Raw genomic sequence first — 25,610 nt, forward strand, 5'->3', positions numbered from 1 at the left:
TTTTAATTTTTCTCTCCTGAAAACTACATATTCTTAGTGTAGCTACTAGGGAATGTGTCATTTTGTAATTTAGGACACATGGGATCACTCAGAGGGGTTCATAATAACCGAAACAACTCAGAAGGAGAAATATACATACTGAATAATTTCACACATATTTGGAATTAAAGTACCAATAGCAAGAATCAAACAAAACTATACACATACAAAACAAATCCTCAAATTTTGACTGTACAGCTAAAGCTACCAGTGTTAGGAGATTGTGGTGACTCTGGTGACTCAAAAGTAAGCAGGAGATCAAATAGATAGTATTAGATGGGTATTCGCATGTTAATGGTGGGCAAGATGTGTCACATACATTTGAAGAGATGTGAAACTATACTACTAACCTGCTAACCAACATTACCACCAATTAAAAATCTTAAAAGACTTAAAGGAGCGACAAGACAAGAGAAAGAAAGAAATACAGGGTTTGATACTTGCTTTGCAATACAGCAAACCTCAGTTCAATCCCTACACTGCATATGGTCCCCTGAGCAATTCTAGGAGACACGTTGGAACACAGAGCCAAGAAGTTTCTGAGCCCTGTAAGGCCTAACTATCCCCACATCACCCTCCCCCTCCCTGCCCCTGCCCCCAAAGCTTAAAAAACAAAAAACAGTTTTTCCTCTTTCACCTCTTTCTGAAATTTGCACTATAATGAACGTTTTGCTTATTCAATTTTTATTTTGGATTTGTTGTCAATTCCACTATTAGCCTCAGTGTCTATTATTATTACATTTCTTACTACTTGTAACAGTGAATTTATCTATAATTACTATCATTAATTATGGTTCAAAGGGTAAGAAACTTTTACCATGCTATTGTGCTATTGACAGCAAGTTATACAAAATGCTTTTATTAAATGTCATAATATTTTCTAATGGAATTTAAGGTGGAAGAAGGTAGAAATCATATCCCTTTTGATCTTCATGATTCTCTCTGAATTTAGATGTTTACTAAGTACCTTATATCTATTTGTATATAATACAGATTTCTTGAATGAAGAGAGAAAATACGAGGAATTATTTAAATGTTTCCAATGTACATCCTGCCTATATCAAAACTTAATCTATAGTTGTTGGCATAATTTTCTAAGAGTTTCAGTTTATCATTGTTATACTCAATGGATGTCTTAGATAGATGACATATCTTACAAATAAGCAAGACCTATAATAAAATGGAATTTTTTAAAATAGAGATGAAAATGTCTTAATTTGGCTAGTAATTACACATATGATATTAACTTGTGTGTTTTAAGCATCTGATATTGCATGACACTGAGCCTAGAGTATAAAAATGTATGATAAAACATTTACCCTGTGGAAAAAACAAAATGAAAGACTTATAATAAAACTACAGAAAACATCTGATGTTAGAGTACCCACATTGTTTGATCTTACACTTGACATTTGGCAAGCTACCCACATTGCTAAATTCACCTTCCCATGAAAAACTATAATTCTCAGAGTTCAGTGCCACACAGGTTCTGCTAATTATACACCCCAGCAAGAAATGAGCTACATGAATACCAAGTCACATAAATAAGCTGAACTGGTAAATGATTCTATTTTGCTCAGAGGAATAATTTACAGAGAAATCATGATTTTCTATTGAAAATGAGAAATAATTCCTTTACCAACTTTAAAATTTCTTTTTGAAAGTCAATTTTGTACTGCTTGGTAACAAATTTTAAACATGTTTAAGATTTTTAAAAAATCCATTAAAACTACATCTACTTAAATTCTTAGAGAATATCTTCTCTTATCAACAATTTAGGTTGATGTGATGTTAGTCATCATCAGTTCATGCCAACCACTATACCATTCAGGAGTTATCTGCCATGCCCTGGACCACTCTCAATCATTCCTTAAGTAAGAAACTAGGTCACTGTCATTTGCCTCAACTTTATACCAGACTTGGCCATCTTCCTTACTCATTTAGGTTACTTGTCCATCATATTGTCCTTTAAATATATTTACCTTCTCCACTCCACATAATCTTAATTACCACCACATTTCATTTCGCAGTTGTAGTTTATAAAATTCAATGTTATCAATAAGTAAATAATTTCAGTGTTTTCCTGTAAACTAACAAATAATTTCACTTATTTAAATATTCAAATCAAATTCAAAACCTCACCCTTAATTCCTTTATTATAGGAATTTGCTGCTGCCTTTAACCATAATTATAGCTTCACTTTCTCCACCATTGTAAAATCGATAGTTTAGACCTTCAAATGACTCCTTCACATGTCCCTACTGCTTTTAAGATCTGACCACTTCCCACTACATCCACCACTGCTACCTGATTCCAAGAACTATTATCTCCCTTAATTATTATAATAACTTCTGAACTGGTCCTCCTGCTTTCATCCTTTAATCAAACAGGCAGTCCTCAAAACACTATTTAAAGTAAACTATAACTTAGGTCACAATCTTCTGCCTGAATTCTCAAATAGGAACTTAAATCATAATTTAAACTCTGGATGTGTCTCCTTTTCCTTTTCTTATTCCTTTCAGTCTAGCAGAATTTGATTCCTTGCTGTTTGCTTTGATTTTGCTTGTTTTTGACTCATCAGACATTGAGGCTCTCACACCTGTCAGTGTGTGCTATTATCTCTGACACTAAAAAATATATTCCTTTTCACTTATCTACATGATAATTTCACTCCAACAATTTATTCATACTTCTATTCAGAACATGCTTTAACAAATCTTTCCCTTGTTGCCTTGTGCAGTAAATGTGTCCTTTCAATATTCAATGCTCTATTAATTGTATGATTTTTTTTTACTTTCTATCTTCCTAATCATGTAAACTATATAGGGAAAAGACTTCCTTCCTTACTTTTGTTCACTTCTAACTCTCTCTCCCTCTCTCACTCTCTCTCACTCTGTCTCTGAGCGTGCACACACACACATATACACACACATATCCTGTGGGCGGGATACTCTTGGTAGCCTGCTGGGCTCTGCAAGAGGGGCAGAGGAATCGAACCTGGGTCTGCCACGTGTAAGGTGGTCTGCCATGTGCAAACGCCCTACCCACTGTGCTATCACTCCAGCCCATAAAATGTACTTTATAAGATATATTTTTGAATAACAACTTCTCAAATAGGAATTCATGATATCTGACCTTTATAGATATGACTAATTAATAGCTAGATTAACATTCAAAGATAACACTGTCTACCCTAGTATAGAAGGGTGAGATCATTTCTTAAATGATAACCTGAGTTTTCCTGAAAAAGGACATCTCTAAATATAAGGCCTGGATGAGCTGAGTCACTGCTACATGGATTTTTGAGATCAGGAAGAATCTATGGACAATAATGTGAGCTGGGGGTTTGAACAACACTGAACAGTTAAAAGAGAGAAAATTACAATCTTAATTTAAAGTTTTAAATTTTATGCAGAACCTCAAGAATTCAAAATATTTTATGGCTGCTGACAGTAATCTCATTGAATCCCAAGACAGAACAGAAGATAAAGGACTTTATCTAGGACATGGCTTCTTGATTTCACCTCCCCCCGCCCCGCCACTCATGACCTGTTTTATTCTGAGAAATACAAGATGGACAACACTGTCAGAAACACTTCAGAGTTATTACAAGATTGGTTTTGAATTTACCTTTGATCACTGTATTCAGAGGACTTGTACTACTGACAAGTTGTTTGTATTCTCCATATTCAGTTATGCAACCCTCTATGGGGTCATCATGCACATTATAAGAAAATAGGCTTTAGAAACCAGGTTACCAAATTACAATGTAAGACACATTCAAAGCTGTATTGGGCAGCATAAAAAGAAATTCTAACACCACTCTGAAAATAAAAGGCACCGCAAGAAGTAGAAAGGGGACATTTGGGAAAATTATCCTAAATTATTCTTATATATCAAATCCCAGTATGCCTCACTGCTTCTCTGAACCTCATTTTATTTCTCTTGATAACCACAAAATGGCATCACTTCAAAGTGTAAGTAAACCACAACAACCAAACTTTAAAATGTGCCTGTCAAAGAGGCAGCCGGGATGGTGATGAGGTAGGGATAGGAGGGTACTTGGGGACACTGGTGGGTGGAGGGCAGTTGACACTGGTGGTGGTGCTGATGATGAACGGAGTATGTCTAAAATTCCATTATAAAAAACTGTAAGTCATGGTGTCTTAATAAAACAACTCAAGTTCAAAGATTTTAAGAGACCAGATTGATGTTACCAAAAGAGGCAGGGGTTGATTTTGAGTAAACAAAAGGGGTTAACAATACAGTGATGAACAAAAGCTTACGTAATCTAACTAAGAAGAATTTCTTGAGACTTAGAAATCAAGTGTGCATGATATCTCTAATTTTTTATCTCAAAATATGGTTAATACTTGTAGAAATAGATGCTAAGAGTACTAAAGCAGAAATAGGGGAGCAACATTTTTGATCTGGTAAAAGAGATCCATATGACTTTTATGAAAAAAAATATGGATTTAACATTTAATTATTCAAACTTTGGTAGCAGCTACAATTATTTATGTAAATCTAGCTAACTCCTATATTTTTATAAAAGCAACACTATTTTTAACCACTAATCAATTTATTAGTCCAAAAAGGGGACACAAAACAAAATCTTGTTAATGAAAATTGTTTATAGACAAAGAATGAAAGGTGAAAATTGCTTTCTTGTCATGACACAAATTTATTGAGAATGACAGATTCCCACAGTGGCAAATCTTCACAGTATCACTTTATCACAGAGATAGTGTGGTAACAATGACAGGAAGAATGGTTTAATCCATTGGGATCTTTGGTGACATTAACTGATAATAGGATCCCTGTCAAGTCATTAAGGAACAGGTTGTCATCATAAAAACTCCAGAAAACTGAATTCTGTCACTTACACTTGCCTTTTCTAAATATCACACCTGAGTTACATTACGGTTTGAGATTTTTTAAATTTACATTTTATACTTAACATAATTTTATTTTATCTATTTCCCAAGTTTTTATTGAGGAATATGTACAATATTGTTAATGATACTTTCATGCATACATAAATCCAATCCACACACAGAGATTATTGGTTTCCCTCCATCAATATCCCAGTTTTTTAAAAATTTTCTTTCTTATAAATACACCACTTACTAACACAGCTTTATCATTAACCAACCTGAACCAAAAATCTAAAAATCATGGAACAGAGGACCATTACCATTAAATAACTGACTCATAGATATCTGAGTACTTTAAAATATTTGTGGGGGCCAGAAAGACAGTACAATGATAGTGTTTTGGCCTACATGAAGTCAACTCAGTGTAATCCCTGGCACCCCACATGGTCTCCAGAGCATGGCCAAGAATAATCCTTGCTCTCAGAGGCAAAAATAAATAAACCCTAGAACACTGCGTGTAGTCCAAAAGCAAAAAGAACGTTTTAAAAAATGTTGTGCCAGTAGATCTGGGAGGTGTTTGCTTTGAGACAATAGATAAGTGCAAAAACTTTCCTAAAAGGAATTGGAATAATTCAGCATGGTAAAAGTACCAAGAGAAAGAGTTTTCTAGAGTTTTTTTAAATTATTAATTATTTAAAAAACAATATTGATTAAATAATTATTCTGTATTCATTTTTATAGTCATTTCCAATAAATTTTTGGATGATATGAATCAGTTTGTGGATCTAAATACATATTTACATATTCTATCAGAGAATTTCACAAATATACATAGATGTACCTTCTTTCCCCACCCAGACACTCCTGATTTCTTCTCCTAGAGTAAGAAATTTCTTTACCTACTGCTAGAGGCTTCTTTTTCACTTTGTACATTCTATTGATTGAGAAAATATATGTGAGAGATATTACTGAATTGTGTAGACAAAAGTCTTTTTTAGTGATGGCAGGCATTGAAAATTTAATATTGAAACATTAATTTATATAATTCCTTTGATGTATATTCAAAGGGGTTAAACAAAGGCATAAAACATTAAGTTATTTTAAATTAGAATTAGAGATTTTAGGATTGATTCTTAAAACTGTAACTTCTTACTCAGTTATACAATATATTCAAAAATACTGTAAATGATATAAAATATACTTTGAGAACTTCAACCAAAAAATAGTTGAAGTATTTTAAACCAAAAGTAAGTCACTTTGTTATTAAGAGATAGTAATGTAACTTTTCTAATTTTCCTCATCTCTTTATTATTTAATATTACATGCTATTACATGCTAAGTTTTTATAGTCAATTTGAGTATTCTGAAGTAAAAGCAGAACTAAGTTATTTTACATATATATGTAGTTTATGGACAGAAAAGGGATAAAATAGCAAATTTGTTTAGATTATTTCCCTACATTTAGCCAGCAAGGAAATAATAAATGCTAACCTTTAAATTTTCTCCTTAAAGCAGTCCTAAGAATTTTTGAAACTTCTGATTTGAACAATCATGAGTAATATTCAGACGGTTTTATTTGATTGTCTTTAATATAATTACGAAGGCATCTGGATTTCAGATTAACTATAGTGATTAATCTGTACTCAGAGCATTTATTCTAGGAACCAATTGTTTCTCTAGGTATAAAAATAAGAAACAGTCATAATTTTCAACTCTGATATCTAAATTATTATCTAGCATAATGCTTTCTCATATACTTTAGCAAATTTAATTAGTGAACAGATTATGACTAAATTTTAAATAATAATTTAAAAATGTGCTTTTTCCAAATAAATTCTTATTTTTTGATTGTAAGAAACATGTTTTATGAATGATATAATGATGACATTTTTCTAAATACATAATTTGAGGTTAAGCCTAAAGGTTATTATCTGATTATTTCTTTTATATATTGTAAGATCCCTTGGAACCCCAAGGGAGATTCCAGAGTTAAAACTCTACTAATTAGTAACTCTCCCTTTCCTGCCTACTCCCTAGTAGAGCTTTAGAGTGAAACTCTTCCTTATTGGGATGTAAATTCTGAAACTATTTGTTGACTCTTCCCTGTTGGGATGTAAATTTGGAAACTATTTGTTGGACCTTCCTTATCTGTTACCTCTGTTAGGAACTTTTCCCTTATCTGCCTCCATCTGAATGTAGGAGCCATGAGTTGAGAATCAAAGGGAGCCAGGTGATAACCAAATGTCTGAGTTACCAGATACCCACTAGACACAATGCCTATGTATGTAAATGCTGATCTTTGAATCTAAGAAGTGATGTACTTTTAAATGAAAGTATATGTTGTTACAAATCTAAAAGTAAAAGGCCCTCCCTTTGATCATCGATTTGCTGGAGTCGGGCCAAGTAATGTCTCCATTGGAGACTTTGTTGTTACTGTGTTTGGCATATTGAATACTCTCGGTAGCTTGCCAGGCTCTCTGAGAGGGGTGGAGGAATCGAATCTATTGGCTATGAAATCTATTGGCTATGAAATGTGCAGGCTTTGGTGTAAGGGCCAGTGAAGGCCTATATAAGATCCCCTTTGAAGAAGTTCGGGGTCTTGCCTCACCTATCTGACCTGCGTATCTGTGTAGGCGGCTCGACCCTGGCTAGCCAGTCTTACAATAAACCTTGCTTGCTGTTTGCAGTCTCTGGAGTCTCTTTGTCGTTAAAGGGAGATCAAGATCCGCGTCCTAACAATATCATGTGGTAAGTTAGTAGCTTAGTTTTCTCTTTACGTAGGTATGGATAATACAACTGTTGTTGGTATAACATAACTAAAATATATTAAAAAAATGAAAAACTCCATTCTTAGCTAGTGTTAGCAGTATTTGTTATCATCATCATGATTACATATATTAAATATAAGTCAACTTCTAAAACTAGTGTTTTCGAGAAGATATAATTAATTCAAACATCACACAAGTCCTTTTGTGATTTATTGTTTCTGATGATACTCAAAATTACCACAAATAACTTCATCCACTTATAAGTCATCATGGGCATTTTTCATGTTATCTTCATTTATTAGGTATATTAAATATTTGATAAGGAAAAAGTCACAAGTTCATCACAGCCCTTAGAAATGGCACCATTCTACTTTAAATTTCTTATAATCTAACACCAGTCAAAATATTTTTAGGTGTGAGATAGAAATATTAGGTTGTTACTTTCTTTCCATGACTAATAGGTATTTAAAGCCAGAAGAAAATCACAACAGGTAGAAGGAGAAACTATTATATAAATTTGTAAAACTTTATATATAGCAACATTTAATTAGGTGTTGTGGGGGAAGAGTTAGGGGTTTGAACTTCAACATGGATATTTATTTATTGTGCAGAGGTGAGGAGTATGAAGAGTTGCTATATAACTTAGAAAACAATTATCAATATTTTGCACAAGTTTTAGAAGTCTTTCTTTTTATACAATCAATGACCAAATTTCTCCATATAACTGCTTTAAGAGAGGCATATGGATGTTTTTAAAGTTAGATATGAAACTCAGGTAGTAGACACATGCCCGTATCTATAGGACCCTGAATTATATCATAGCATCACACATGACTCCCAGAACACTATCAGGTGTGGTCCTGCAGACTCATGATCACCATGGGAAGAGGCCCTCAGCCAAGACAAACTTTTAAAAATAAGCTTTATCACATTTTCAACTTAGTCATCAGTTACATTTAAAATGATGCTTTCAATTTGCATTACCTTTAATTTAACTTAACTTTGTGTTTGCCTCACTTTGACTAATGAATAGTGATTTGAAGGGCAGTTTTACCTTACTTCCATTATTATCCAAGGTTTCTTTGTTGAGAAGGGATCAAAGGTATTTCAGAGCCTCATGATAAAAATTGTGTATGACTGCCAATGCTTATTAAAATTATTCACAACCAAGAAATAACAACACCATCTAGAATGCAGAGATCTGATTTGTAGACAATAAGTCTATAATCAGTTTGGGGGTTTCTTACTAGTCTAACTAAAATAATAGTGTTGTTGACTTAAGGATAAAATGACTGGATATCAACTGGTTGTCTATTTTGATTTTTGTTTATTACTAACTGTAAAATCTAGAAAGGCATTCTCTATTTTCTAAGCTCAAAGACCTCATCTATATTTTTTTCTTTTGGGTCACACCAAGCGAAGCACAGGGGTTACTCCTGGCTCTGCACTCAGGAATTACTCCTAGTGGTGCTCAGGGGACCATATGGATGCTGGGAATCAAATCTGGGTTGGCCGCCTGGAAGGCAAATGCCCTACCAGCTGTGCTATGGCTTCAACCCCAATGACCTCATCTTTGAAATGGGAATAATCATGACATCTATATTTTAGACTATAGAAAGGAGGAAGGGCTTTAGAAAGAAAGGTTGTACAAAGGTAAAAACAGAGCTAATAAATTGTCCCCTGGAACATTTTAAAATATGATTTTGTAAATGTGTATATTTTGCCTTTTACTTCTACGTTTGCATTTTTTTCTGTCAAAATACATCGAGGAACATAGCGTAACATCAAATTAGAAAATAGTAAAATAGGATAAAATGAAGCTCATAGCAAAATAAATGTTTTAAATTTTAATGAAAAAAAAACATTGTTAGTTAAAATCAAAGGCAGGAGTATTTTTAAAAGAAAGACTGGAAAGCTTAAACAAATACCTGACATTTTGTTCTGAATTGCCCTTGTTGGTATTGGAGGCAGCCCATGTGACTGCCTCACCATTGTCTCAATAAAAGCCAATTTTTTGTGCCCATACTGCATGAATTTGGCTTACTGTAAATCAGACCCTGATGAATAAGGAGATAAATGGGACATGATCACATAACATTATCATTATACTGCTATGCTCACTGAATGAGCTCATTGTGATTTTCATATACCTAGATCAAAGGAAAAATGGATACTTTTTTTCATTTTCCACTTTATAAAACTGAGCTCTAAGACAAAATCTTTGTCATCTACTTTATATTAAAATTAAACTAGATTCATGCCAATTGATTTTTCTTTACATGTTTTGTAAAGAGACTTACTACTCATTTGTAAATAGGGATTTATATATTTTATATTTAGTGAGTTGAGCTTCTTATCTAGAAAACATATATTTTTTGTTCAAATTCTTAACTTTTATGTTATATGATATCTCATGAGGTTAAATTAGAATAAGGGTATCCAAAGGCCTTTGCAAATTCCACCAGTTTCATGAAATTAGATTGCAGAACTAGAAATCTAGAAAATCATGAAGCGATAGCACAGTGGGTATGGTGATTGCCTTGCATGCAGCCAACATGGCCAACCCGAGTTCGATTCCTCTGCCCCTCTAGAGAACCCGGCAAGCTACAGAGAGTATCTCACCTACACAGCAAAGCCTGGCAAGCTCCCCATGACGTATTTGATATGCCAAAAACAGTAACAACAAAGTCTCACAATGGAGATGTTACTGGGCCCTCTCGAGCAAATCGATGAACAACAGGAGGACAATGACAGTGACATGTAAAATAGGAAAGGTCTGGATGGGTCCACAGAGATAGGAAAATGGCAGTTTGATGTTTAGTTGTGGTGTGTTAACATTGCACCAAAAAAAAAAAAAAGTTTTCCATTCTTGTAAACCACTGTTAACTCAATAAACAAAGAGGTATCCCTTTTTAAATTAGAAAAGCTCTGCTCTAGTGGTTTTATAGTTTAACACATTTTAAATTTCCTTTAAAAATCAATTATTTTGCTGAGGTGAAGTGCTAACAAATGCCTGGCTGTAGGACAACACTGTTTACACTGTTTTGTCCTTCCTGCATAGACTTGGTAGTTTAGATTTATTGGGTTGCTCCCATCACAGTGCTCCCACTCCTCTGGGTTCATTTGTAACTTCTTTCTTTGTGCTCCATTGACTTGTAAATATTGTCTTTCTCTTCTCCTTAAGTCCTTTGCATAGTTTATTCAGAGCAATGTCCTTTTTGTATGAACATAAAAGACAATATATGCTATGCTTTTGTAATGTGACTCTCAGTGTTATTTTCCCCCTGGGCATCTGTACTCTGACCTAAGCCTCGGCTGCCCTTACTTCCTAGTGCCCACAAAAGCAGGGTCCAGGTGAGGGACTGGATGGAACCAGGACAAGCTACCCTGGCATTGAGATGGGCCTGGCCAAAGTGCCATAATGCTTAACTATAAACTATAAATTACGTGCTACCCTGGCATCGAGATGGGCCCGACCAATATGCCATAATGCTTAACTATAAATTAAGAGCTTGGTCATGGACAAATGCTGTCATGCTCCAAAAAGTAATAACTAGATTCGGACCCTACTAGGGTTAGGAAAGATTAATCTGGTCTGAGCTCTGTAGGCTGAGTCTATGGCAAGATGTTCCCAGGAGAGCTGCCCTACAAGCCTCAGTGTATCCCTTACTGTGTCCATACAAAAATAACTAGTATTAAGATGTTGATAGTCACTGGACTGAGGAAAGGAGAAAAACACTTTAAGAGGTGTTTTGCTTGAGGCAGTCAGGAAGGGCTTTGGAATACCTCTTAGGTGGTGTCCCCTTTGAAGCTGGTGGGCCCTCTGGAAGGGCTTTCTTATGTTGATTTGGCTACCAGACTGGCAGTAGTGTCCGCCCAGAGTGAGGGGGGATTGGAGAAAAAAGAGAGCTGGGGAGAGAGTGAGAAAGAGGAGGGCTGTGAGATGGAGTGCAAAGAGACTAGCAAGAGGGACAGAGAGAAGGATATAGAAGAAGAATATAGGAGCAGGCATATGGAGAGAGAGAGAGAGAGACAGAGACAGAGACAGAGAGAGACAGAGACAGAGACAGAGACAGAGCATAGGCTGAGAGATGGAGCATTGAGAGATGAAGGGGAGAGACAGAAGGAGACTAGAATGGGGAGTTTAGAGAAACTGGGGCATGCTCGTGGAGAGAATAGAATAAATGCCATCTGATGAATCAACAGGCTAACAGGCTTGACCCTCCTTTCCTCCACCATCTGCCACATGATCCAGGCCGCCCTGGCTGAGGGAGCAGCCTGAGACCCACCCCGAATGCAGGAGGCTAGGGGAAGAGCCTTTGGGGCCTCCCCCTGGGGTCGCCCCTTGGAGAATTTTTACACCCTACCATTTCTTCATCGCATCCCATATAATCAAATTCATACTTGCTCAAAAGATTCTGCCTTCTCTTTCCCATCTCCTGCCACTGACATGCTGTACTCTCATCCAAATATTAAGTTTTAGTATGAAACTCACTAGTGAGATCTACACTGCTTTGTAGAGCTTAATGAAATGAAGGCCAGAGGAGTAAAGCATTTTTTAAGGCAACATAGTGATTTCTTCTCTGAGACTATAATTTAGGTTTCCTGTTTTTCCTGTTTTGATTTTTTTTTTAGTATATTCTTTACTTATCAGACTAAAAGTTGCATCTACTCAAAATCATTCCCAAGTTTTTAGTTGTTTATATTTTTATGAATATTCCAGAAATAAGGCACTGCACTATATATTAATCAAATTCTAAGCAGAGGCAATTTTAAACTTACTCTTGTGTTGTTTCTTTCTGCTTTAAGTTCAGAAATTTCTTCTTCCTTTTCTAGAAGCTGTTCCCTGCAGGCATTTAATTCTTTTGTCAGTGCAGCAAATTCCTGAAATGGTAATAAAAATATTTGAAAACATATTCCAGATACAAACAAAAGTTCTAACAGCAAATAATGGAAGAGAGAATTATATATAGAAATGTTATTTATACATGTACATCACTGTTATTTTCTTGATTCCTTTGTTCAAAAAATGCTAATGATATTTACTTGAATTTTGTAATAATACATTTGAATAATATTAAGTATACTTCAAGATATATCATATCTCACATGAGTTATATAGCATTTATAATACAGAATGAATTAAATTTGACAAATTTCATAAAAAATTCTGAAAATCCTATATTTTCAATAACGATATGATAGTTAATATAGTAGGTCATAAAAAATGAAAACCTCCAAAACAAAACAAAGAACACCAACAAAAAAGTGTGATAACTAAATTATTAAGAGATTAAAAATAATTTTATTTGTTAACAAGATGAAGTAAGAAAATGTACCTGTCTCTCACAAGATAAGTGTATCTAAAACTTGATAACATTATTCAAGATTACCATAATAATTTACATAACTCAATCTCAGTAGGAATCCAATTTCTATCTGTTTCAATAAAGGAAAACAGACCATGTTCTACTGAAAAAAAAAAGGCATTATAGACTAATCCTCTCTCAACATGACAAAAGATACTTTGAAGGATACTATCATGGGATCCTTGATAGCATTAGAGATAAGATATGGGTATTGTTTTATTACAAGTCAGAGAGCTTAGACACAGTAAAAATTATGAAAACTATAAAATGGTAATTCAATTATTTGTGCATTTTAAAATTATAAGTTTGAAGATAAGTTTGAGAAATAAAAATTTAACATAACAAATTATCATTAAGTCATTCAAAGTTATTTTCAGTAATAAATTTGATACTTGTAATATATTTAGGTATAAGAAAGTCAGTTTATCTGGGTTCAAGGGAACCCAGAATGGGTGACCTCTGCCCATGACTCCCCACATTCCCAGCAACTCAGCAGTCATGCCAACAAGCCACTTCTTGCTGGTGCCAGATAATCTCATCAATGGTCAGGATGCAGAGACTCATTGTCCTGCTCTCTCTGAAGAGAGAATAAAATGACACTGCCATAGGGATGCCACGGGATTCCCTGCCAGGCTGTTTCATTAGGGCACTCTGGAGGGGGTTGGGTGAGGCCCCTCCCCACCCCAAGGGACCCAGCTGCAGCAGCCAAAAACCTCCAGAACTCACCCACCACCCTGCTCATGGCCCCTCTCCAAGAGCTCGGGCGAAGCCTCACCTACTAGTGAATATATCCCTCGATTGCACAACATCTGATACCTCACACTATTCATACTCCAAGAGGAGTGCTTCACATTTAATGGGGTTTAAAGTAGAAAGAATCTTAAAGGGAAATGCATTTGTATGGATATATATATATATACATATATATATGCATATAAAAGCTCACAACCCTCAAACCTTAACAACATATTAGTAATCTCCTATAGAATTTCTTAATGGTCCCTCAGTGAAATACATATACTCTCCTCTAAGGAAAGTTTCTTGGAGCATTTTCAGTGCTTTATTCATAACAAACAATACAGATATGCCCAAATATGGTGGTGGGATTGGTGTTCGAATATTAAATGCAATCAAATATCAAATGTTGTCAATTATTACATAAAATTATAATATATATTTTTTGATTTAAGAAGTTAGAAAAAAATAAATTTAGTTTAAGGTTAGGTGACTATGCCAGAACATCAAAAATAAAATTAAAATAGGAGAGAGACAGATTTGGTTAACTTTTATTATCCACAAAGAAAAATTTACTGAAAAGGCAAGTTAGCATAATAGTTACACAAAGTTGGGAAATGTCTGTATTTTTTGTTTTTGTCAAACCATTTATTTTCCTGAGTTTCTGTAAGTAGCTTTCACCCTAGTAAGTACTTCAAATTCTTCAGACTAGAACAAGAGCTTAGATACAAGATAAAAGAACTTGCTGTTACATTTAGACTGGCATTACAGACAAATGTTTTCTTCCCTGATTGCTGCCCAATTAAATGTTGCTTATGCTGTGAGTATATTATTTAAGCAGAGAATGAAAATAAGCAACTAGTTGAAACAAAAAGCCCCATTATTATACAAGTAAAATTTTCTTCATTTTAAAGTATATTGTTTTGGTGGACAAAGGAACACAATAATGACAATGTCAACAAGTATGTACCTAAAAAGCAATCCTATCAACACTCAAATATTATAACACATGTTATAAAAATAAATCCTATATTTACATTTGATACTGACTTTAAAGACAAAACTTCCCACTCTAGAGATATAATTTGCTAACTATACAAAGAAAAAGATAAGGGGATATTTAATAATTTTAACATCAGATAACTCTAGAGGTGAAATTATGAATAGACGTTATTTTTTTGCTTCCCATGTATTTTTAAAATCAAACCTCTCTACCATGTAGAAATATCCTATTATACTTAGAAAATAAGAAAAAATTTAAAAAATCAATACTTGTGCTGAAACAATCATATTTTCACAGGAAAAGACAGGAATCCATTACATAGTTACCAAAGATAGATTACTTTATATTTTTAAAATTTACTATCAGGACACTGATTCTAGCAGGCTATTAGGACTCCATGTATTAACATCAGTCTTCAGTTATTAACTTTCTAGCAAATTTTAGGAACTAGTTTCATGTTCATTATCTCATACAGCTCTCTAAATAATGAGTAAGGGAGTCTCTCTCCCATTCTGTAGCTAAGAAAACTAAATTACTAAAGCATGGCATGAGCAGACAGTGAGTTAGGCCATAAAGATACTTCACAGACTCCTTGGCTAAATGCTTTTCCACCCATCATCTTAACTCTGGTTCTCTATCAGGTCTATATGATTCTGACTTGAAATGGCTACAGCAGACTTCCCTTTCACTTTTTTAGCATTATATAATAATTACTTACAATGACCTTGCAGTTCTCTCTTTAAATTAATCCAACAAATTTGGGCGAACTGTGAGGTTCAAGGGAGGATAGTCTTTCCTAGAAGAGCAATTTGGCAGATACATCCTACATGCCTAGTATGGTAATTGATCCAGTTATCTTATATAGTGTTAATCAATAAATTATTTATATTTTCCTTCTAACATTTTGTCTTCTATAACTACTTCTACATTTAAACTGACAAAATTCTGTTTCATATAGTCTTTTATAAATAATAGCAGCAAGTTCAATGAACAGATGCGTCCTTTTTTTTTTTTTGGCTTCTGGGTCACACTTGGAGATGCTCCAGGGTCACTCCTAGCTCTGCACTGAGGAATTATTCCTGGCAGTGTTCAGGGGACCATATGGGATGCTGGGGCTCAAACCTGGGTCAGCCCCGTGCAATGCAAATGTCGTACCAACTGCACTAACTATAGCTCCACTCTGGCCCTTAGAGTATTTTCAATAGGATAAATCTTTGCCATTGTTTTATTGTAATAGAACATATCATAAGCACACTTTTATTTATATGCAATATGAACCCTATTCTTTGAGATTTAACCAAATAAGTTGAAAATGTACATCTGCACCAAAATTTGCCACATGACTATATATGATTTATTCATATTTGCAGAAACTGACAGCAAACATGATACTTTTCTTTAGTTGAATGGAAGGTAAATAATTTTGTAGAAGGATGCACATCATGAAACACTGGGCAAAAGACAGAGCAAATAAACTGGTCTCACAGCATCATCAAAAAATTTAAAATATTTTAATGGGAAAAAAGAGAAGAAAACACAAGAATACAGAGAAGAGAACACAAGAATACAGCAGGATTCTATAAGAAGCTAAAGACAGAAGAAAGTTTTTTTCATTCACCATGTCAGGATTCAAAGGAGTTCATAGATGGAGCCAACTTTTCTTTAAATCACTGGCAGAAAAATGTATCAGTAGTTATCAACCACAACTATACTCAAGAACTCTCCAACCTGTCATTTTTTTCACCATCTATAGTTCATAAAACTTCTTATTTTTTCCAGCCCCTTTTCTCCTTGGACTTTTAAAGTTATGTCAGGAAACAGAGTTTGAAGAATGCTCTAGTCAAAGAGATCCTGGCCTATTTGCCTTGACCTTGGATATTAGTTTTATTTATTCACCTATATATTTAATATTCCACATTCTTTTTTAAAGAATGCATACCTCATTTTTAAAGAATGTATAGGGTGAAAAATATTATAAACTGGACAGCTACATGTAAAAAAAATGAGTTTTGACCTTTATATAACTTCCTGCACGAAAGTCAGATCAAAATGGATTAAAGACTCAACACCAGACCTGAATCCATAAGGTATATGGGTGACAATATAGGCAAAACCCTCCACAGAATTGAAGCTAATGGCATCTTCAAAGCTGAAACATCACTGACCAAGAAAGTAAGATTTTGCACCTCAAAAGAAATAGTGACCAAGATTCAAAGATCATCCACAGGATGGGAAAAACTGTACACCCAATACCTATTTGATTCAGGATATAAAAGACACTGGTAGAACTTTACAAAAAAAATTTTTGAGCCCCATCAAAAAATGGGGAGAGGAAATGAACATAAACTTCCTCAAAGAAGAAATTTAAATGGTCAAAAGCCACATGAAAAAATGCTCTACACCACTTGTCATCAGGTAGATACAAATCAAAATGATAATGAGATATCATCTCACATCATAGAGCCTGACACATATCCAAATAAACAAGAACAACCAGTGCTGGGATGGATGCGGGGAGAAAGGGACTCTCATTCATTGCTTGTGGGAATGCTGATCAGTCCATGTTTTTGGAAAAAAACATGGACATTTCCTCAAAAACCTAGAAATTGCACTCCCTTTTTTAGGTTCAAAACACACAGCAGAAATACCATCTGTACTCCAATGTTCATTCTGACTATTCACCATAGGCAGAATCTAGAAAAAACCTAAGTGCCAGAGAACAGACGACTAAATAAACAAACTTATGGTACATACTACACAGCTGTTAGGAAAAGTGAGTTCATGAAATTTGCCTATATATTGATAGACTTGAAAAGTATCATGTTGAGTGAAATGGGTCAGAAGAAGAACAAATATAGGGTGACTGCACTCACTTGTGGAATATTAAAAAAATAGTATGAAACTAATATACGAGGCCAGGGCTAATTGACCAGGGGGATTGGTTAAAGGTTGGAAATTGCCACAAAGGTGTGGGGGTTAGTTTAGATAGAAGAGGATCCATTGTGACAACATTAGTGGGAAATAATTACTCTGGATAAGAACTGAGTGTTGAAAGTAGATAAAGGGATATATATAATAACCTCTCAGCATCTATGTTGCAAGCCATAAAGCATAAAGTGTAAGGGAGAGAGAGCGAGAGAGAGAGGAGAAAAGAGAGGTACCTACTATATTTTGTATGTATGCTAGGATGCTAGGGTGGGGTTGATTTAGGGTGGGTGGGAGGGAGGTGCTGGCTGGGAAATTACATTAATGGAAGGATGGGTGTTGGAACATTAGATCACTGAAAACCAATCACAAGCAGCTTTTTAGCGCTCTATATCATGGTGATTCAATGGAAGTATTAAAAAAATATTGCAAAGGGTAAAGCTTTTGGCCTTACATGCAGCCCACAAAGGTTCAATCCCTGGCACCACATATGGTCCTCTGAGTATTGCCAGGAGTGAGCACAGGAGAAAGACCTTAGCACCAGTGTAGACTAAAAATAAAAACAAAGAAACAAATAAACAAAACACTGTCCTCCCCTTGTTCATCTCGAGCAAGCCCAGTAATGTCTCCATTTTGAGACTTGTTACTGTGTTTGGCATATTGAATACCTCATGGGTAACTTGCCAGGCTTGGCCGTGTGGGCGAGATACTCTTGGTAGCTTGCCCGGCTCTCCAAGAGGGGTGGAGGAATCAAACCTGGCTCAGCCAGGCCGCTGCATGCAAGGCAGATGCCCTACCGCTGTGCTATTGCTCATGCATATCACATATACTTTATATAAACACACTGTGTATTTGCGACTATTTTTATGCTAGTTAGATGTCAGCATAAAATGAAAGTTTAAAGCATTTGCTTTCACTATATTTATATGCATTTAGGCAGCTATCAGTTAAATTTCTTTCATTCATAAATAAACCATTTCTAGCTATATCAGTCCACCAAATTAACAAACTAAATTAATGATGAAGAAAATGGATTATTATTAGAAATATTAGAGAAACATGAAATGTTTTTTTCTTTTTTTATTAGTGAAACACCATGAGGTACAGTTGTAGATTTACAATTTTTTGTGCTTGGGTTTGATTATACAATGATCAGATACCCATCCCTCCACCAGTGCCCATTTTCCACCACCATGGATAATATCCCTCCCACCCCCATCCCCCCATCCCCCCTGTCTCTGTGGCAGGGCAGTCCCCTGTGTTCTCTCTCTCCTTTTGGGTGTTGTGGTCTGCAAAAGAGGCATTGAGTGGCAAACATGTTCAGTCCATAGTCTACTTTCGACATGCATCTCCCCTCCTGGGAGGATCCTCCAAACATCCTTTATTTGGTGCTTCCTTCTCTATCTGAATAGCCCTTTCCTCTAGGATACCCGGCTGGCCTCTAAGTTATGGAGTAATCCTCCTGGTGCTGATCTCAGCTATTCTTGGGTATTAATCTCATACTTTGTTACTTTATATCCCCCAGATGAATGCAATCTTTCTATGTCTATCCCTCTCTTTCTGACTCATTTCGCTTAGCATGATACTTTCCATATTGTACCACTTGTATGTAAATTTCATGACTTCATCTTTTCTAAGAGCTACATAGTACTCCATTGTGTAGATGTACCAAAGTTTCTTTAACCAGTCATCTGTTCTTGGGCATTCAGGTTTCTTCCAGTTTCTGGCTATTGTAAAGAGTGCTGCAATGAACAAACAAGTGCAGATGGAAATGACTTTTTTTTAATTCCCAGGGTTGGGGGTGAGCTCTGTGCTCAGGGTTCACTCCTCACTGTGTTCAAATGATAATACGTAGTACTGAGAATTGAATCAGGGGCCAATGCATGCCAAGTTAAGTGACTTAACCCTTAACTATTTCTCAGGGCCTTTTGCTCTTTTGGTCCAGTTTTCTGTTTGTTTTTGTTTTGGAGCCATACCCAGCAATGCTCAGGGATTACTCCTGGATTTACCCTCAAATTACTTCTGGTAGGGGTGGGGATACCATATGGGATGCCTGGATTGAAGTCGGTCTGCTGCCTGGAAGGCAAACGTCCTACCCTGCGCTATAACTCCAGCTCTCCCTTTGTCCTTTTCTTAAACTGATATTTCTTGTGACAATCTTGTAAACTAGGAATATTATTAGGAACTTAATATCAGTTATATAATCTGTTCATCATGGAAACCTTATTCACAGAATATGGATTAGAAATTTTGAAAAGAGAGGTGTAAATAACTTTTTCAAAGACCCATGTTGGTATTTGGCAATGGCAGTGCTGGTATGAACATCCCCAGGGATATTATTAGGAATTTAATATCAGTAACTTAATATCAAAAGTAAACATCACCCATACCTCTCCCATATTTTGGGATTTTTTTGAACCATGCCCAGCAGTACGCAGTGCTTATTCCTGGATCCAGGGATAAAGACAGAAGAAAGTTTTTTTCATTCACCATGTCAGGATTCAAAGGATTCAAAGGAGTTCATAGATGGAGCCAACTTTTCTTTAAATCACTGGCAGAAAAATGTATCAGTAGTTATCAACCACAACTGTACTCAAGAACTCTCCAACCTGTCATTTTTTTCACCATCTATAGTTCATAAAACTTCTTATTTTTTCCAGCCCCTTTTCTCCTTGGACTTTTAAAGTTATGTCCGGAAACAGAGTTTGAAGAATGCTCTAGTCAAAGAGATCCTGGCCTATTTGCCTTGACCTTGGATATTAGTTTTATTTATTCACCTATATATTTACTATTCCGCCCACCCCCTATAAACCATCTTTAGTAAGCACGCTGCCTTCTTAAAATTTTTAGGGAAGTAAGCAGTCTCTGTCAGTCCTTCTGTGTGTAATTAAATTGTAGCAGAACAGCCCAGATCTTTGCATTACTTGCGCTTGGCAACTACATGTGGTGCTGCAGATCTAACCAAAGCAAGCGCTTTAACCATTATAGTATAGCTCAGGCTTTTTTCCTTTGTATATTTGTAACATTAGTCTCACCTGCATTAAGAGGTAAGAGTAAAGGCAAGTAATGCAAAGATCTGGGCTGTTCTGCTACAATTTCATATAGTTACTCTTAGAACTGTGAGTTCTTTCTAATCAATTTCAGGCAAAGAAATCTCTTATTTTGGTACCAGTATATTTTATTCTGAAAGTGAAAATTAAAAGAGCAAAATAGAAATTCACATAGTTTCGGTCATTACTCACGTCCTATAGATTCAGAACTTCCCCCACCCGCCCTTCTTCTTCCATCATCCTGTCTCTTTTCCCCGTTAAATCACCATGGATTATCAGGTTGCCCGCTTTCAGGCAAATGAAGATTATTCTGTCTTTATTCATGTTCACTTTAAAGTCATTTTCTGATATTTAATTACACACAGAAGGACTGACAGAGACTGCTTACTTCCCTAAAAATTTTAAGAAGGCAGCGTGCTTACTAAAGATGGTTTATAGGGGGTGGGTATCTTTTCTCATTAAATATTTGAAAGGCCTTAATTTATTAGTTGGATTCTGAGCTCCAAAAATCAGGTCAAGAGATGTTGAATGGCAAGAGGAACATTCAACCTTTTAATTTCAAGTCAACTGCAAAAGGCAACATTCTCTAATCTATGACAATTCATTCATCATGATTACAATTTTAGCACTTTTAAATTAGGCCCACATTCACTAGTCTGGGCCACTTGATCAAAAAACTGAAAATGTCCTGTTGTCTAGCTAAGAAGCTGAAAACACCTGACTGGATAATTCTGAGAGGGAAGAGGAAATAACAGAGAAGGAGTGAGAATTCGGCCTCACTGAACACTATCATCACCCTCTCCGACCTCACAAAAAGCAGCATCCTTTTAGGTTTATTCTCCCGCCATCTAACATTTGTGCATATCAAAAATAGCTCTCAGAAAGCATATGGCATAGAAACATGCTGATTTGCCCATCTAGCATTTAAATTAGCCAAAATTAACTACTAAAATGCTTTTAATTATGATTTCCTTAGGCTATGCCTCAATTTGTTATATTTTTGTATCTTCTCTTGTGAAGATGGAAAAATTCTATCAATTTTATTTTTAATCATTAGTGGAATTCATTGTATTTTAAATATGTACTTTTGGATATAACTGCACATAAATTTACAAGTATAAATATGAATTCCTCTTTCTCACATAGTAACACTTTAGAAAATACTTTCCAGAACTAGTAAAAAGGTATTAAGTTAGGAAGGTAAAAATATAGCAACTAAAACGTGTACCTTATATTTTGTACCTACATATGTCAGAATATTGTTATAAATTCACAAATATTTAAAAATTTAGTTTTCAGAAGTGTCCTCATACTGGAGCCTCCTGCAGCGCAACTTTAGATATCTAATTCCTTTTTCTTTATGACATACCCTTACTTCTCTTCCCTCTGGAGAAGTCCAAGTTCTCTCTTGAACTAGTTGCTCTCTTTATTCTGTCTTTCAGCCACACTCTGTCTCTCCTCTTACTGTTACTCTCTCCCTCCTCAGTTTCCCAAAATAAAAACTACATAATTAAAAAATTCATTTCCAAGAAAAACCCATTTTACCTAATTGCTGCCATTACTCTATCCTCTCTCTCTCTCTCTGGAAATATGGACATATATATTTGCTATAGCATGTTACATAATCAAATATGGTATTAATGACCTCTGTTGTTGTAATTGCTTCCTAGACTTGCATGAGCACAGTGAAAGCTGTCATCCAGAATTACTGTGTGAAATAGTCATGCCTCATGATTGACCCTAGGCAAGACAGCTTGGAGGTGGCCCTGCCTGCATAACTAACGCAATTTGACAGACAAACTGGGCTCTTGAAGTTCTCACAGATATTCCTGAGAAAGAGTGTCCAATACAAATAAGATTTAAACTACATGCAAATAATATTTTGAGTGCCCATGAGTTTTTTTTTATTGTATCCACATTTCAGTTACAAAACTGGTTTGCCTTTTCTTTAAAATGTGTAATAGAAGATTATGGTAAAGTAGCCTGGTAACCAGGGGTGTTAGACTGTTTAAAGTCAAATGTGCTCCAAGAGCCATTTTCCTGTTAAATGTGATTCTTAGTAACTTTTGTTTTCAAAACTCTCCCAGGGAAGATAACAACCATGGATGTTTACTGAAATTAATCATCTGTGCAATCAGGCAACCTCTGTCCCTCTGACTTGCAAGTTCTTGTCATGCAGAACATATTAAACTCCCACTGAACTGTTCCTATTTTAGTTTAATGCAATACATTGCATTCTTATTTTGCTTTCTGAATGCACTCTATCTTTATGTCTATAGACTCCCCAGAAATTAGGTATCTTTTCTTTAACTGTGGTTTATTAGAGATGGCTTGGCTAGATTATTAAATTGGCTCAAAAATTATTTAGTGGCAAGTTAGTTTTTCAATACCTCAAACCAACTAATTTACAAATATTGGTTTATGCATTCTGCAGATGATACTTTTTCCCCTTGGATTACTTTTATTGATAACAATAAAGAACAAAAACTGTTTTTAATGATTTTAGATAAGGGTGAATATAATCAAGACTGGATGAAATTCAAAATACTTGAATAAGAAAGATGCATATTATGTTCATTTCAAGAGCAATGGTAACATTTCCACGGGTTACTGAAAATATCTTGTCCTAAGAAATGCATTCATGATGAATGGATAAATTGACCTTATACTCTGCCTACTCATGAAAACCTGTGAAGCTTTTTCTAACTAATACATATAGCATAAAGAAGCAAAGCTGGATGAATGTATTTACTGATAGAAGTGAAATTTTAAAGTTTCATTTATGCATTTGGAAAATACAGCTGCGCTGGTTTGATTCCTCCGCCCCTCTAGGAGAGCCTGGGAAGATACCGAGAGTATATCGCCTGCACAACAAAGCCTGATAAGCTACCTGGGACATATTCGATATGCCAAACACAGCAACAAGTGTCACAATGGAGACATTACTGGGTCCACTAGTGCAAATCGATGAACAATCGGAAGACAGTGACAGTGACAGTTGGGTTGGAGTGAAAGCACAGCAGGTAGGGCATTTGCCTTGCACATGGCCGATCTAGGTTCAATTCCTCCACCCCTCTAGGAGAGCCTGGCAAGCTATGAGAGTATTTTGCCCACATGGCAAAACTTGCCAAGTTCCTTGTGACATATTCGATATGCCAAAAACAGTAACGACAAGTTCTCACAATTTGTTGTGAGACGTTACTGGTGCCCACTCGAGCAAATTGATGAACAATGGGAGGACAGTGCTACAGTGCTACAGGTATAATTTATAATACATTTTTGTGGATAAGAATAAGATCATTAATGCATGTGATCTATCAGTCACAAAAACACACTTAAATGTTTTATTAAAAAAACATATGAAGATTTATGTCCACACACAAAAGAACTGCATAATTATTTTATAGACAATTCAATGTTAACAAAATCTGAAATCAAACATTCTTCTACTTACTAATAAGTAAACTTTAGTACATCTAAATTAATGAAATATTATTCTTTTCTATAACTAAAAATGAATAAACTATCAATCCATGAAAATGTATTAAGAAAAATAAAGCACACATTGCCAACTAAAATAAATCATTATAAAGCTTATATGCTATACAATTACAACTACAAGGTACTCTGGAAACAGAAAAAATTTATATTTAATACAAAGCCCAAATGTTACATCAGCTCATGGTAACAGGGATAAATTTATAAAGCACAAGGGACTTTAAGTGCAGTGAAGATCCTCAGTGAAGCATGTTGCATAATATAATTATAATTTTCTTCAAGGCCATAGCTTGTACATCATTAAAAGTGAACCATAAGATAACTATAAAATTTGAGTGATGTGTTGATTAGATTTCCTAGTTATAAAAATGTACCATCCTTTGGGATAATTTGATAATGTGTAAATGGAGAAGTATATGAGAAGTCTGTGCACCTTCCCCTCAAATTTCCTGTGAAACCAGAATCATTTTTTAAATAAATGTTTAAAGTAAAATATTAATTTCTTGACTGGAACATTAGTACAGCCTTGCATGCAACACCACAAGTTTGATCCCCAGAATCCCAGATGGTTCCCCAAGCTTTGCTAGAAGAGATCCTTGAGTGGAGAGCCAGGAGTAAGTATTGAGTACTTCTGAATTTAGACCAAAACCAAATAAAACAAAATTAAATCCAAAATTAAAAAGTGAGTTTAAATATGAACATTCCTCCAAAACCTAGAAATTGAGCTTCCATATGACCCTGTAATACCACTTCTGGGAATATATCCTGAGGGTTATATAAGCACAGGAGAAATGACATCCAGAATCTGGAAACAACCCGAGTGCCCAAGAACAGACAACTGGTTAAAAAAACTTTGGTACATCTTAACAATGGAATACTATGTAGCTGTTAGGAGAGATAAAGTCATGAAATTTTCTTGTAAGTGGATGGACATGGAGAGTATCATGCTAAGTGAAAAGAGTCAGGAAGAGAGGGACAGACATAGAAGGACTGAACTAATTTGTGGAATATAAAATAATATAATATTAGACTAACAAACAAGGACAGAAGACATAAGGGACAGGAATGTTGCCCCATAGTTAGAAGCCTGCCTCATGCACTGGGAGAGAAGGCAGCTGGAATAGAGAAGGAATCACTGAGACAATGTTGGTTGGAGGAATCATTTGGGATGGGAGATGTGTGCTGAAAGTAGAAAGAGGATCAAATATGATAACCTCTCACAATCTGTATTACAATATCAAGATTAAGAAAAAATATTTAGGGACAGGGGGCAGGGGTTGAGATGCTGCCTTGATTATTGGGGGGGGTGTCAATTCAAAGCCCAGAATCACATGCGGTTCCCTGAA

General features: G+C 35.3%; 1 protein-coding gene across 2 annotated transcripts in view; it reads right to left on the bottom strand.

Moving 5' to 3' along the window:
• The window catches only part of PPFIA2 (PTPRF interacting protein alpha 2), a 500,781-nt gene that overhangs the window by 196,421 nt on the left and 278,750 nt on the right, over positions 1–25,610 (bottom strand). For both annotated transcript variants that reach the window (XM_056114449.1, XM_056114448.1), the window contains one exon: positions 12,467–12,568. In XM_056114449.1, coding sequence (XP_055970424.1) covers positions 12,467–12,568 — 102 coding nt within the window. The remainder of the gene's footprint in view (positions 1–12,466; positions 12,569–25,610) is intronic.

Source organism: Sorex fumeus, unplaced genomic scaffold (genome assembly GCF_029834395.1).
Source record: "Sorex fumeus unplaced genomic scaffold, SorFum_2.1 ptg000003l, whole genome shotgun sequence".
Taxonomy (NCBI): Eukaryota; Metazoa; Chordata; class Mammalia; order Eulipotyphla; family Soricidae; genus Sorex; species Sorex fumeus.